Genomic DNA, 16,730 nt, shown 5'->3' on the forward strand with positions numbered 1-16,730 from the left:
ATAAATCTCAATTTAAAATCAGTGCCAAGTGAATAGGTTTAACTTTTCATTTAATAAATACTGAGCAGAGACGTATGCCCCTGCTTCGTCGTATGTGTGTCCTTCTAAAAGTGGGCAGAGTGCACGTAGAATGCATTAAAGATAAAAGCCGCTGCAGTTTGGAAAACTTCAAACTGGAAAATATGATACAAAAGGCAACAGTGGATGGCAAAGAAGATGGGGTGAGCAATGGAATGTTGGCTATATGCAGTGTGGCCATAATTTCCAACAGTGGTTTTTATGCTGAATGTGCATTTTACGACTTTTTAAGTGCCAGGGCAAACAAAACTTTCCGTGGGAGCCGCAGGACCTCCAGGACTTCCAGGACCAACACCAGAAGCAGCAACAGCAGCAGAAGCAGAAACAGAACGAGAACCAGAACCCTGCCGTGCAAATGGCAGCTGGTGCTTTGTGCTGCCGGCGGGACACCTTGTATGTATACAAAAAACGCCAGACATATTTTCTTTCAACGAGAATAAACTTTGCTTTTCAAATATATATTTTCAAACTTTCAAACCATGGCGAAGCCAAAGCCCGAAAGGGGCGCATTAAGTCCAAGTGTACGAAAACTTAATTCTATTTTTAAAGCACCGACAACGAAACAACCTTAGACTCACACCAACACACCTACGCAGGACATGGAAAGGCGAAGAAAGGCAAGGCAGTTGCAGTTGCAGTTCCGTTTCCGCCCGTTGTTGCATGCAGGCACTAAGTTATCGTCTTTATTGTTTGTCACATACATGACCTCACAATTGTGTTCCTGTTCCTTGGCGGCTCTGCCTTAGCCGCTATACTCATTCCCTTTCGCATTCCCATTGGCATTGCCGAGTTCTGCGCTGAATGGCAATGCGAGCGGAAACGGAAATGGCATAAGTTGTTGTCGCCTACTAGTTCACACGTAAGTCCGTTCATTCAACAATAAAAAGACGTTGCTGCAGCGCTAAAGACGCTACAAAAGCAGGGGAAATGCTGTGGACCTGGCCACTGAGCTGGTGAGGGCCAACAATGAAATCCCATAAAAGAAAATCAAGGCGGTGGCTTTTCCGGGAATTCAGAGATGGCAATGTGATATACTGAGTGTCGGCGCTCAAACGGAGAAGCCTTTCAGTGTTCCTTGTCGTTGCGGCACTTTTCGCTCTCGGGTTTGTTTAGGATGACCTTTAAGGAACCAAATAATTTTGATCAAAGAGCTTTTGATAGTGTTTTTTCTTAAACTTAATAATAAACTGCTTTTAAAAATAAATGTAGTTAACAGTGACTATAACTTTGTGAGCTTAGGTCTAAATAAAATTTTTAAACTTCCATATGGCAATTTTGGTTAAAATAACACTCAATGGTCCCAGTCTAAAAAATTTTATTATTACTTGATTAGGTATTCTTTTTATTGGATGTTCTGATGCTGTTTTTATTAGATTGAACCTAAAAGAAATTTAAAACCATTCTAGTGTTGATTAATTTCAACCGAATGTTTAAGAACTAATATCATGTCGTTTGCCTGCCAAAATCACAGTTTCCCATCTCTATGGCCCACCTGGATTACTGCTATTCTTAGCAGAAATTTGCTGCATCCACCACGTCGTATACGTAATGTGCGTTGTAAAATTAGCAAAAGCTCTCACAAACGGAAGGATTTGGGAGGTGAAAGAGGTGAAAGAGGATCGGAAAAATAAGCGGGGGAAGGACAGAGGGCATTTCATAAAAACTGCTAACTTCCTAAACTGATTGTGCCCTCCTCTCGATGGAGGGAGTGAGCTTCAAGTTGAATAGAAAATTGCAGCTGCAAAAGTTCTTTTCTGTCGTTTGTTGTCACTGTATTGGATCAACCTTCAACCTCTTTAGTCCGGTCCCGATGCGAAAACTCCGCCCACACTTCCCGTTTCTCCTTTCTGAAGCGTTGCACGTTTTTCTTATTCAAAAGTTATTGTGCTGCCGTCAGGAAAGTTTCCCTTTTTCCCCATCTCCACCTTCTCAAATGTCCAGTAGCCGGCCAAAATCCAATAATGGCTCAGAGGAATACAGAGAGCGAGAGGGAGATTTACGCACACACAGACACATGCGTAGCTTTCAAATACTAATCTACGCGCTATAATTGAAAAACTAACAGTTTTTGTAACGAGTTTTTCGTGCTTTTACTGCAAGTGTGCGCATTTTTAGTTTCTCTATCCCGGCGAGAGTGTCGCCCACTTTCTCTTTTCCACACATGCAGCCACTTTTGCCAGGCCTCCAGTAAAACTGTAGCTCGGATGGAGTTTTTCCCATAAGCTGCAACAATCATTCTTTCAGGTTCGTTTTTTCCCGCCCTTTCAAGCACGCGCGCATATTTTTGCTGACTTTTGGGCATTTTTCCTCTTTTTTTTAAAGATTCAGCTGGGTGCTGTTTTCAAACTACGACGGTTCACCCTTTGTTTTTGGGTTGCTTAGTTGCTTGTGAGAAGCTCTAGAATCTGCGCAAGGCAACTAAATAGTTTTATAAGTGGAGTTTCTTAAATAAAATGTAAGGACAAACGCTGGGTAAACATATTAAACTAAATTTTTTTAGTAAGAGAATGTAAAAACAAAAGACTATAAATTTAAACATTTCTGTATAAAAATGTATTTTTAAACTACAGCTTAGGAAATAGTTTAAGGCATTTACTTGATGACCTCAAGTAAGTTGAGTTGGTAACCATTAAACCCTAAACCAAACACTTTCATTTGTACATATTTCAGTGATATGAGGCAAGTGCCAATGCAATGAATGAACGGAAAAATATCCATGAAATTGAAAAAATATGATGACACCTTCATTGCAAGTGAAATAATAGCTGCCGTTCGAGTGTGGTGCCGTGTTTCTGTATGTGCTTGTATGGGTGAGTCCCCTTTCAGGGATTTGTAGTTTGGGCTTTTGTGTGCACGCTGGCTTGAAACATTTTTGCACTGCTCTGTTGGCCAGATTTCACTCGAAGCGAACGCAAACAACAAAACCGAAGCCGCACAAAAAGTGAAAGATAATTTTTGAAAAATTTCGTCTGAAAACATTTTGCCCCTGTCAGACTGATGGCAGCTTTCAATTCCCCTTTTTATGACTTAAGAGCCATATATGGCCAGGAGGATTTTGGCTTTTTTGTCACGATCTAAGCCGCGGTTCTGTTCCGATTGCCCGCGTGCGTTGTGACTCGCATGAATATTGGCATTCTTGGCTTTTCAATTTCGCCGAGAGCTTTACCAGCTTGATTTTTCCACTTTTTCTGTCCACATTTCGGCAGTGTACGTGAAATGCTCATAGTTCAAATTACCTGGCCAAGTGGCGCAAGCATTAAATTAAATACCTATTGTCTGTGGCCATTAAATGGAACGAGTTTTGTTCAAAGGAGCGTGTTTTTTACCCCCCTAGTTGAGGTCGAAATAACCAAGGGTTATGGCCACGTTGACCAAAAAAGCGTGCGTTCGAAGAGCAACAAAAGGCGCTCGAGGGAGAAATTCAATCAATTCGTACGTGACATGATTATTTTATGTTTTTATTTATTTATGGTGCCCGTATTTTATTTAATTTTGTTTTTTTTTATTCCTATACTTTAAAAGTGTGTGCAGCCATAACGTGATACCTGTCACATTCTGGCGATCAATAAAGAGGTTGGGGCTGAATCTTGAGTTAGAAAATGTTCATAAGCAGACTAGTGATTGTTTAATCATTTAAAATAGGTACCATATTGAAAAGGCTTTCTTATGTGTCAAATGCTCTGTTAAAAATACCAAGTATGTGATTTTAATGATATTATAAAATATAATATTTTATACTTAGCTCAATAAGTGATCGTCTTTAATGTTGCTACTGAAGTCTACTGTTAAAAATACCAAGTATGTGATTTTAATGATATTATAATATATAATATTTTATACTTAGCTCAATAAGTGATCGTCTTTAATGTTGCTACTGAAGTCAATTCATTTAAAAGTTTTGTCGTAGATCCAAGGTATGTGGCTTAATAATAAAATGTATAATATTATATATAATACTCACTATAATTAATGATTTTTTTGAATAGATTTTTATACCCGTTACTCGTAGAGTAAAAGGGTATACTAGATGTAACAGGCAGAAGAAAGCGTTTCCGACCATATAAAGTATATATATTCTTGATCAGGATCAATAGCCAAGTCGATCTGGCCATGTCCGTCTGTCCGGCCGTCTGTCCGTCCGTCTGTCCGTCTATGTAAAAAGAGCCCTTGGAATATAATTTAACTCCTACCCTAATCGGTGGAATTATTTTATTTTATGAGTCTTGCTGGCACTACCATTTGAATTCGACCATCTGCTTTAAGAACAGAGGGGAAATATGTCCTCCCTCAATCTTGAAGAAACATTTCAAGTTGGGAGGAATGAAAGCGAAAAGAAAAACACAAAAAGGAGGCTAAAACAAGAAGGCAAACAATAAAGGCGTCCACAACGATCCAGCGATGGCAACTTGTTAGTTACACTTAACGAGCCAAAAACCGTATTTAAGCCAAATCGAGGCGGCAAAAAACAAAACCCAAGCCCATGTCCCAAAAATGTTTGAGGAGTGTGGGATCGGTTGGAGGTGTGACTATTGGGGATGTTGTTGGCTTTGGTGTCAAAGTAAATACATTCAATTTGATTGTGTTGTCCTTTTTTGGCTGGTCTTTCTATTTGACCCTTGTGCCTGGGCCATCGATTGATAATTTAATTCAATTGTGCTGTGACTGCCATTAAAATTGGCAACTCGATAGCAAATGGCGACTCGACGGGGGCCACATAGAATGTTAATTTCTGGGTAAATGTGAGGCAGGCCACGTTCCTAGAGATTTGTACTCTTTTCGAGGACCGAAATCATCGACACGTTTTTAATGGATAACAACACAATTTAGCTGGAAAAAATATTCTATTCGGTCACGTGTTGTTGTCATATAAAAATCGTATTCAATTGTCCTTGCCAGTACGGAATTTCTGATCAGGCAATCACAGCTTCATCTCGTGGTTTATTTTTTGGCGTTCACGGGTGCCATTTCATTCGAACTTTCATTGTCCCGCGCTCAGGGCAATAATAGATTTGTTTTGCTTGGCTTTAGATCCTGTTAACTTTAGTTTTACTATGCGATTGCATACGAGTTATTTCTAAAAAATTGTGGATGGTTGATGGCATTTTAAGACCATTTAAATTAAAGCGAAATATAAAATTCGCATACCACCTTCACAAACTATTCAGGCTGTGCACGTAATCATTTAAAACAAGAAAGAACGCTATAGTCGCTATATAGTCAGATACCTTTTACTTAGCTAGAGGGAGTGCAAACGGAAAAGTTCTTTTTGGAATATCAAAAAAAATCACAAAAGTTTTTGAAAGTGTGGAGTGGGAGTTGTGGGCGGTTTATGGGCGTTGGAGTGGGCGTGACAAAATCGACTTGGCTATTGATTGTGATTAGGAATATATAAATACGTGATATGGTCGGAAACTCTTCCTTTTACTTGGTACATACTTTTTAATGAATCTATTACACCCTTTTACTTTTATAAAAATATTTTGATGTATGTATCTGTTTGTTAGAAACTAGTAAGTTAAAACTGTGGATGTGTCGAATGAAGTTAGTTAGTTAGTTAGATATGAGAAAAAACTGTGTATTTGTTGAATTAAATAACAAATTTAAGAATTACTTGATACTATCGAGGTGGGTAAAGACATTCTTCAATTAATAATGTAAATACCAGGGGCCCCATATATTATTCACTTTCAATTGTTCATCTCTAAAATACGATTATTGCTCTGCTAGGATCCTCTCATTAAGGAGCCACATTTAATCCCAACCGCCAGATAACAACGAGCGTGGCCTATTAATTAGCAAAACAGTTTTATTCCACCCTTTTGGTGGCTAAGAAAAGGATAACAAAGGCCACAACCGGTCTGGACAGTCGACAAGAAGAAACGAAAGGATTCAATTTGCATGAGCCACGTTAACAATAAATTTATAGTCTGTTTCTGCGGGCTTGTCCATGATATTACTGCACTCCCCTCCATTCGCTCGAAATGAAATGCTGGAGGTCCAAACACGTTCGGCTAACGTATTCGTGTAATTTGCATTTGGGTGATGCTTCTGCAGAGTCCTGCTTTTCGAATGTTATCCCTGGGGTGTTTCCCGCTTTCCCTGTGAATAGTTTAAACGAGCTTTAGATGCGGTTAGTATCGCGGAAAGTAGTGGAGTATAAAAAATATTTCAGTGTTAAAAAAGGTTCGATATAGTACTAAATTATTTTATCTACATACTATAAAAATTAAAAATATAAAAATGAACTTAAAATTAAAAATATATTCATATATTGTAATGGAAGCAATATTTCTTTTAGCGGCGTTAAACAGTAATCGCAATATTTACGGGATATGAAAATAAATAAATTCTAGTGATAGAATAGAAAAACGCGACTTCCTCCCACTTTTTGTGCCCAAAGTGGTTGTCGCTTCATTGACATGCGTGTGTCTGAAACGGAAGCTGTGTCTTCTATGGCGGCAACATTTGTTGATATGTCGCCTTTGTTTCGCAGGCTACCAGTGCCACGATTGCCGCCAGTGCCACCATCCGTTTCCCTTCCCATGCGGCCCTTTGCTATCGCCCAGACAAATCCAATGAGTCCTGTGTGCTGCACCGCTCCGGGCTAAAGAAAGATGGGTATGGGCATGGGCATGGGAATTTTTTCGCGTCTCAACTTGTCCGCTTGTGTGCTTTTTGTGCCTTTGTCAAATGGCTTTATCATTCGAATGACAGCAAATCCAGATCCGGTTACCAGGCTGACTTACAAGGGGGAATGGCATGGTATCTCTATGTGGGCGTGGGCATCCCACCAAGCCGCACTCAAGTGGCTGGTGGCTGGCGGCTTAGCTAATGATTCCAAGTGGCAAGTTATTGAAATCATTTAAATGCGCCATAAGCCAACGCATAGCCAGCCAAATCCGTAGACTTTAGACCCACCAGCAGACTATCTGCTTTACAATCGGCAGCAGTCATCACAAAGTCATTTGCAGAACTGCACTTTAAGTGCACAGTGGAATGATTACTACTTAAGGGGGAAATGGGGAATATTACAAAAATTGCCTACATAATTACACAAACGATATTATTTACAGGACTTTAGCTTCATAATTGAATGGGAATGTAAGGTATACATATAGTGTACTTTTTGTGTGGTTATAAACAACATTATTATGCCATCAGTTAAGTTATCTGTGAGGTATGCTATGTTGCTTGTGTGTTTACAATTCTTAAATAAAGCACATATAATATGAAGTATCAGAATTGTTCTATATAGAAAAAAAGCCATTTAAGAGTTTAATTTTTAGGTTCACAAATAATTTTGTTCATTACTGACCACAGTTCCTGAATAAAATAAGTATTAGTCGTTAGTAACAATCGGATCAGTTGTCACACACTGAACTGCAAAAGACTCGTCACAGCGACTTACTGACAGACTGACAAACCGACAAGCTGACAGACTGACAAAGTGACAAACTGAGAAAATGACAGTCTGACAGGCAGACGGCGATTTCGTTTGCAGTCACAACTTTGTGAACTTTCCCATGGCCAGACTGGGATCTCCCAGATTTTGAGCCGGCGGCAGAGCCGGGATGAGTCACAGCCACTGCTGGACTTTATGCAAATTTTAATTTTATACATAGACACATAAAAATAAATTGTTTTTACTCTGGCAACACTTGCCAGCATATGCGAAGCTCTGATTCGAATACTCGTATATGTGTATTTACGTGTGAGTTGTGGGGCTACTTGTCATGCAGGCATTGTGTCTAACCCCCGTTTTTGGCCCGATTTCGGAAATTACTGGCCCAACTTTCTCTGTGGCACTGCAGCATATTGATTTTCTATTTTAAGGGATTAAAAGGAAAATTATTTTACCACAGATTTTGCATATTTATTGAACGTATCTGTGCTGGGAATCGGGTTGTGTACATCTGTGCTTATGTAGTACGTAAGAGTATTTTGCATTCACTTTGTATGAATTCTGGTCTTTCGTACGCAATATGCAAAATAGTGGATGTCCAATGAGTGCGGCTTTGTTATGGAAATATGATTTTGTAAGTTCTGTAAATTAGTCGAGTCCGTGCGGCCTTGGGTGAAACGGAAAAAATAATATTTATTTGATTGCATGCCTTTACATTTGGTAGTTCAGCATAACACACTTTCTTATATGTCATCCATGAATCGGCAATTGATTTGAAACACAAGCCGAAAATCTGCTTTGCAAGCTCAAAGGCATTGGCCATTTCCTGTTTATACAGAGCAAACCAAGCAAATCCAAGCTTTTGTTTCTAATTTTGGGAATACTCGTAACTCGAAAGGCAAAAGTTTCAGTTCAGTTTCCTTTGTCGTTCGATTTAAGAGTAGCTCGGGGCCAAGTTTTTATACTTTTTGGCATAACAAATCAATTTCGTATTAGACTTGGGTCCTCTCAATCCAGCCCAATAAGCTTTGCCCGGAAATAACTTTCTGTTATTGTTGCCACAAACTATAACAAGGCGCTTAAAATATATAAAATATATAAAATATTGTTTTCGTTTTGTGGGATGGCAGGGGATGCATGGTTTGAAATTGAAATGTGCCTGAGGGCAGCACCAAACTCCCCGAACGAAGAAAGTCGATCAAAACCAGCAGCCAAGGAAAGTAATAAAAACTTGCTGAAAGCTCGGCATTAAAAATATAACAAGCTAAAGGTTTTCTGTGTCATCCGTGCAACTTGAACTTGAAATTGAACTGCTTGAAAGTTGAGTGAGCATAAAAGGCAAAACGCAAATCAAAGACTTTCAACCCCATCTGGAAGCCACATGCGGGTCTGTAGCTGTGGATACACCTCCTCCTTTGCAGGGCTGCTTCCGATGTTTGCCTAATGCCGCTGCCAACATTGTCAACTAAAACTCGATGCTAACAAGCAGAAAATGGCAGGCAACTACATACCAAGTTGAGCTCGTAAAACTGCCGCCCAAGGATAACTTTTTAACAACAGCTCGTGGTAGCTGGTAGCTGGGAGCTACGAGCTTCCTGCCTAACTAGCAGCAGAGCAGATTGAGCCTGGGTCCTGGTTGACTCGGGATCGGGCAATTTGATTTTTACGAGGCTGGCTAACGAGCTTCAGCTGCAGTTTGCAGGGGGAACAAATAAATACAACGTGGCGTATGAGCCATATGACTAGGCAGAACGAAGGCAATCAACAGTGGGGCCACGTACAACGGGGCGTATGCGTAGTCCGGCCCACTTCTAAGTGCCTCCAAGGCTGTGGTATGGGGTGGGTGTGGATATGTGGGCTAATCTGCCATTACTCAGGTGTGTTAATTGCCTCAAATAAAGGCAGTTTTAACTTGGTCCGCAGGCATCTCTCATTTTTGCATGTGACCTCTCATTTAATCCATTTGGATGGGTAGGCAGATGTGTTCCACATGCGAAGACTTGTATTATCATATGTTTAAAATGAAATTTTTAATGGAATTCATCTTTTGCTTAAACTTCTATGGCCACGCTTAGAAGTGGGATAAGATCAGTTGGCGACAGGCAGACAGTACGCAGCCAACACGTGTCAGTCTTTAGTTGACGGCTATGGAGAGTTTCGACAATCCGGGTAATTGAAAATATTTATGCAGAGCCTCGAAGGCAAGGGGAAATAATTTTAATGTTCACTTAATTTGTCAAACAAAACAATTTGCATAAATTAGTAGCTTGTATTTCTGCTCTTTGCCACTCGTAATTTTATTTATAAAGCGAAAGTTTCCCCGCGCCCGCTGTTCAGGATCTGGATCTGCCTCAAAGTTTGACATTTACATGACACGCGGAAGGACGCGGAAGGGAATGGAACGCTGGGGGGCAGATGAGACCAGGAACGAGCCCAGGAACCCACGCAAAATATGTCAAGCAAGAGCAAATTTTACTTTGAGTCAATTAGGCGCATAAATTAGAAAAGTCTACCACAAGTTTAGCCGGCTTCGCTGCCATGGTTAATGCGATTAGAGGCAGCCCCGAACAATGAACAATTTGCGTATAATTAATGCGCATAGTTGGCATTTTTATGATGCCTGGCGACGTCATAGCCACGACTTTAAAGACGACATATCTTTACCGACAAAAGTGCTCCCCTGACTCACTTGGCAGCGGAAATGAATGTGTTTATGTGCAGGCCATGGATTTGCTTGGCCGCCAGCCAAGTGCCTGCCTCAGACAGGCCAACACTTTTCTTCATTGTTTGCCCGGCAACAGCAACAGCAAAACCAACATCAACTCAAGTCAAGAAAAAACAACAGGAAAACCAGTACTGGAAACAAAATGTGAATAAAAAGTTCTCAAACGAATACTTTTTGACGCGCCTGGGCCGCATTGCAGTTTGTGTCATTTCAACTTCCTAACCAAAAATGAACTTGGTGGCAGAGGTTAGGCAATGAAGCCAAGAGGTCACGTCAAATGTTGCCAATTCGACAACTCTACTTCACTGTTCTTTGCTTTTAAGTTTTATTTATCTCCAAGCATCTGGAGGGATTCTAAATAGTTTCCATGCCTTAATAATTTCATGTAATAAATGACTTAGCTATAAAAACGCCAAAACTGCATAATAAATACAATATTAATGTAGTCAATTATTTAGCTATTTTACCTTTCTAATTTATCGCCATTTATATCGCTTTGAAATTGGGACAGCACTGGTCAAGTTTTGAAGAAACTTTAACAAAAATAAAATAAATAATTTGCATGCGGGCCAACGAACTCTTTTCCATTTGCAAAGGGTTCAGAATCCAATTTGCAGAAGTCATCCACAGAAATTAAACGAAATTCGTTACTTTTAATAAAGTAAAACTCGTAGTTGTAAAACCAACACACACATTCAGCAAGGCTTTTATTTATTCTAACTCTTCTAATCCGAATTGCAAGTATATAATACAATTTATATTGATATTTTTGATTGATTGCCATGACCAAAACATTACAAATACAAATGTTGATTTACTTAGGAATAAGTAGTTAGAAAGTCCTTTGTTTACTGAACTTAATGTCAGACATATTCTGTAATAATTCCATTGAGGCCTCCACCATCATCAATCGATGTGAGTACCTACAAGGGCTCCGTTCGACGAGTCATTCAATTGGTGGAGACCGTTTTTGCCCAACAGGCCGAGTGCTCCATGACTTGCAAATGCAGGCGCTAACCAGAAAGATTTGCATATTCCCATTTCGAGTCCAGACCATTACCGACCATCCTGGCCCGCCGACCATCTACCTATCCGCAGATGAGGCTCCGACCATTTTAGCCCTCCACGTAGCAGGGCCTAAATTATGTCCTGTTGCGGAGTCTCGCTGTTCGCCGAGTTGGCTGAGTTGGTTGAGTTGGTCCGGCCACTGTGAGTCTGTGGCCACATTGCGTATACGCCCGCTAGTCCCTCGTTAATTGCAATGTTTGTCATTTGCCTGTCAATTTGCATTTAAATTACAAAATTTAAACGCTCTTTTTTGTTGCCATGCCAGGAACTTTACGACTGCCAAGATATGGACGAGAATGCCATTCTGGAGGAGGAGTAAAACAGGGATCCGGGATGAGGCTGTTGCGCCAGGAAAAAGAGGTGGCAACGAGGCATTTGTCATGATGGCCCATCCATGGAGAGTCACTTAGAAGTATGCTCCATTCCTGATTCCCACGATCACGCTTAACCCAATCTTTTGTTTATGTGGATTCTGAATGAGGCACGGCCATGGCCGCGTAACGTTTTTGGGCTAATTTTGTTGCAAATTGCTGGGCTGTAAAAAATTGTGACGGCAGGGCGAAATGGCTGTGAAGCGTCGACTGGCAGATGTCCTCGAACTTTGCTCTCTGACGCGCTGGATGTTGCCATTTAATTAAAGCGACACCCAACTAGGCGCCACCCAAAACCCACCACCCACAAGCAGTTCGTCCTTAGTCCTGTGTGCGTGTTGACCTTATTATGTTGACTTTGTGTGCAGTGCATAAACTGTGATAAAAATCGCATATTCCATGCCGCATAGCTCCCTTCTCCGCCCACCCCCCCCCATCCGATAAGTGAACGTGGCATCCACCACCCCATTTTTAAATGTCTATAATTTATGTTGGCCGTTAAACTCACTGGCTGACTTTAGCCTTCCCGTTTGCTGCCTTTTGCTGTAGCTTTTGCGTTGCCTTTGCCGCTGCCGCTGCTTACAACAATTTGATGGCATATAATTATTAGTTCGTATAATTTATGGCTTCATTTTGGCTCACAAAGTTGTGAGCTGCCTTGTGTCTTGTGCATTTCAAGTTGAGTTTGCTAGAAAACAGCAAGGGGTCACCCCAGTTGATTTATAACTAATTTAGCTGACATTTTTATGAGCTATCGAGAATGCAGCTGCAAGTGATTTTAATCAGTTGAAGCAATATGCAAAAATATGAAAAGAAATTGACTTTCGCAAGTCAAAAGGAAATCGAGTTTTGCTTCATCAAAGCCAAAATATAAACATGGCCAAGTGGGCAATGAAAACTGGAAGTATTTAGAGAGACTTAAAATACATATATACATTTATACAACATATTTAAATAGGCATCATTACTTGATAAGTTTGTTAATGATGATTTGTAACAAAGGGTTTATTTTAATCATAATCCAGTAAACTTCATTTAGAGAAAGCTGAAAGAAGAAATTATGTTTAACGGAAAGGTATTTAAAGGTTATCATTTGAAATATTATAAAATCTTATATTGAACAGATATGTACATACTTCGTTGAACGGGTTGCGCCACTGTACAGTGAACTCTGACGATGACAAATTGTTGGATTGCCACCATGTCCGCAATTTCTGTTGCGGTTGCATTCAAAGGCTCCTTAAAATATATCTCTGCACGACGAAGGTCCTTGAATAAGCGGTTTTGCGACCATGTGGGGCAATCAAACGCAAGAAAGCCGCCAACCAGTCATTAAGGAAAGCCCACGGAGAATTTCCCCACGCCAAATATGTACTGCATATACCATATATGGCTAGAGGCAAATTGTAGAGCCCACCTTTTGGGAGTTACTGCAACATGCGATGCTGAACGTTGAACTGTCACAAAATGCGGCCTTCTTGTTGCCCACATTTTGTTGTGCGTTTTCCTTTCACTTTGGCCTTTTTTGCACGTTGAACTTTGAAGGCGTCGAAAAGGCCTAATTATCTTAATTAATGAGAGCCAAAGCGAATTTCGTGGAAGACAAATGTGCCGTGCCGTCGTGCGGTGGCTGGTTTTCGCATGGCCTGTGGGGGCTGGGTGGTTTGGGTGGTTTGTGTGGCGTTGCCTGGCGGCATTCACTCAGCGGTGCAAGGACGTTCTGTGGGTGCCATTTTAATTGTCTCTGCCCGCCGACCGCTCCGTCTGGCTGCCTGTCTGTTTTTGTATATATAAATATCAGGCTGGGTGTGTGTGTGTGATTTTCATTAATTTTACTTCGTTTTTACCATTTGCGCGCGTCGGTGGCTGCGACCGATTTTGGTTTATGGCCCCGCTACTCGCTCAGCGCTCTTCTGCCGCTTCTGCCTCGTTTCTCCCCTTGATATTCCCTGGCTTTTCCACCATTTTCCCAGCTCGTTTTGCGCTGGCTGTCTGTGTGCGGTTTTTGGGTTCGCCGCATAACGACGCAGGGAAAAGGCTCTGGCAAATGCCCGGCAGGCAATAAGTGGAAAAGCGTGCTAGGCTAGGCGCCAAGAAGAAAGGCAGAGATAGGAAAACTCAGGGGCGGAAAGGGAGGGGAGGGGCTTTATGAAAAGTGTGAAGGAAATGGTAGCTGGGAAAACAATAATAATGAAGCGCAACACAAACACACGGTGCAACACTTTGGTCAACAATTTGTTAAATGCCATTTGGGGTGGGGGTGGGCGTGAGTCAAAGTGGAGGCCATGTGGAAGTCGTGTGGCACAAAAATCTAGGCATCCTTTGTGGCCAAGGTTTTGCTGATTTGCAGACAGTTACCGCAGGCTCCAAGATCCAAAGGACGTGTGACTTATGAGACCGGGATGCAAGTGGACTCAATGTGGATTTCGGCTGTTGTTTTGTTTACTCTGATGGTTAGGATACAAATGCAAATTCCCTCGGGTGCCACGTGCAGGTATTTAAGTGTGTGTGGATCCCAAGTTCGTTATTTATCAAAATTCCTGTAATATTCTGCCGTGTTCGATTCAGCATTCCCCCATTTATGTTTCATTCCCAATAATGTTATATTTTTCCAACTGCGCAGGATCCTTCCAGCTGCTAAAGCTTTCCCTCTCCGGAGAAATTGAGAGAGCACAAGAGAGCCGCTTTCCCGTTTGTGGATCCCATTGGAACTGGCACAATTCCCCCATTGTTCTTGGCCAACTCTTTTGCTGTTGGCCATCTCCGCTCCTGGGAGCATCGAGTCGCCTTCTTCGGCTCGTCTGAGTGCCCTGCAATGGCCGCGTCAAGTGCTCGATTGACAACTGACAAGGGGCCAAAGTTCAAAGCGGGGTTGGGCTCACTCCAACATTTTTACATCATGTGGGGAGGTAGAGGTTTTTCCCGGTGGATGAATGCACATTTTCCTTATCAGCTAAATAATAAAACTAAAAGCCATTTTTTTTAAAGTAAAACTGGTGCAGTATAGTGCAGTATATATACTGATTATATATTAAATCTTAAAGATTTCAAAGAAATCATTTAATCAATGTTATCAACTGAGTAGACATAATGATTAGCGTTTCCTACGTTTTGCTTATTAAATTGATACCTGTGTTGTAAGCCTGTTAAAGCTGTCAATGAAGATTAATTTTTTGTAACCTTTTACTTTGCTAGTAATGAAACATAAAGAATTTTGTGAACAACTAAACCATTTTTGAGTTTGCCCATCTAATAGTTCATTTTAATAGTTCAACTTAAATTTAAAAGACCACTCTTTTCAACGCTTTTTTCTGTAGCTTGCTGTAATATTACTATATTTCTTTGAAAAACACAAAAGTGACTACAAATCATAACAAGAAAACATTTTTTACTCCTTGCACCAAGAGTGCCACTGAAACTCCGTGAAATATTTATACAATTTTCCCTGGCGTTTGGTATTACGAGTTCGTTGCCGTTTCAGTTCATCATCATTGTCAGCATTTTTTGGAAGGGCTGGCTGTAGGGTGGGAATTTGCATTAGGCGGCGGTGGTTTGCTGCGGTTCCTGGGTGGTGCTGGTGGAGGCGACAGCCGACGATTCCGGCGCCTTTTCGTTGAGCGCCAGCCAGGGACATCGCTTTTGCAGCTCCATGCGGTATCTGGGGTGACTTATGGCGTACACGAACGGATCGATGCAGGCCACCATTTTGCAGGCACAGGCGGGAATCATTGTGGCTCCGGGCGTCAGAAGGGTCTTATCCCCAAAGGCGCCAATCAGCGACATAACTCCGTACGGCGTCCACGAGCAAAAGAACAGGAAGCAGATGGTAATGGCCGCTTTGGCTATCCGGATTTCCGCCGTCTCCTTGCTTTTGTCCACATTCGAGCGCAGAGATTCCACGTTCATCTTCTTAGCCTGATCTCTCAGTGCCTTTTCGTGGCTGAAGACATGGCCCACTATCTGGGAGTAGTAGTACGTGATCATCGTGGTGGGGCACACGAAGCTGAAGAAGAAGATGCAGCCCACAAAGAGGCGCGTATCAAAGTTGTCGGTTAGATAGTCGAAGGTGCAGGAGGTCAGATAACCCTCCGGCACAAAACGACCCCAAGTCTCCGTGTAGCAGGCTACCACCCAAGGAGTGGCGTACATGTAGATGAATATGATCATGGCAATGGCCTTGCCATGCGTCATCTTGCCCTCCATGGGTCGCGTGATCACATTGAATCGATCGTAGGCTATAAACGCATTCGTGGCACCGGCAGCGATTCCCGTATAGGAGCCAATGATCCCAAAGATCTGGCATCCCAGATGACCCAGTGCGTATCCCTGGTGGAAACTATTGTAGATGAATATGGGAGTCTTGACCATCATCATAAAGTCGCAGAAGGCCAGATTGATGACCAGTATATTGGAGGGAGTGCGCAGCGATTTGGCTGCCGAGAAGACCCAGATCACCAGTCCATTGCCCAGCATCGACATCAGGGTGAAGAAGATGTACAGCGTGCCCAGCAGGTAGTTCATCGACTCGGGCGGCTCCGGATAAGTTAGCCAGTGCTCGGGAATGTGACGCAGCTCCTCCGGCGGCACATTCCAGCCTAGCAGTCGCGTTTCGGCGGAGAGCCGCGCCTCCGGCCGCAGCGCGGTGGACACGTTGCCAAACAGACTCGACGACACGTTAGCGGACTCCATGCTCCGGTCTTCGGGCCAAGACAAAATCACAGCCAGCACAGCTTGGGGCTTTTATACGGCCCAACGGAATTGGATTAGCAATGTCACGGCGGGATTAGCCGTTTGGGATTGGCCTAGTCCCTTGCTGACATTTTCGCTGGCACTGCATTTGCATTGATTCTCGATTGAGGGTGCAGTGCAGCTCATCCAAAGGTTAGTGTATTGCCCATTTTGGGTTCTACTCGAACAAACTGATTGCATAATAAATATTAGTTAACCAAACTTTTTTACGCCGAAGCCATTTATTTTCGGATGGGAGTTTCACCTTGAAAGTATATACAACATATTCATTTCTAATTGAAACAGAATATTGTGTTCTTATGAGTAAAAACAAAGCTCCTATTGAAATTAGGAAGGC

At 41.9% G+C, this 16,730-nt stretch overlaps 1 protein-coding gene across 1 annotated transcript; it reads right to left on the minus strand.

Moving 5' to 3' along the window:
- Positions 1–14,876: 14,876 nt before the first annotated feature.
- LOC6535772 (opsin Rh3) lies at positions 14,877–16,370 on the minus strand. Its single transcript, XM_002096359.4, has one exon. It carries the CDS (start codon positions 16,331–16,333, stop codon positions 15,182–15,184), a length of 1,152 nt encoding a protein of 383 aa, XP_002096395.1. The 5' UTR covers positions 16,334–16,370; the 3' UTR covers positions 14,877–15,181.
- Positions 16,371–16,730: the final 360 nt, after the last annotated feature.

Source organism: Drosophila yakuba, chromosome 3R (genome assembly GCF_016746365.2).
Source record: "Drosophila yakuba strain Tai18E2 chromosome 3R, Prin_Dyak_Tai18E2_2.1, whole genome shotgun sequence".
Lineage (NCBI taxonomy): Eukaryota > Metazoa > Arthropoda > Insecta > Diptera > Drosophilidae > Drosophila > Drosophila yakuba.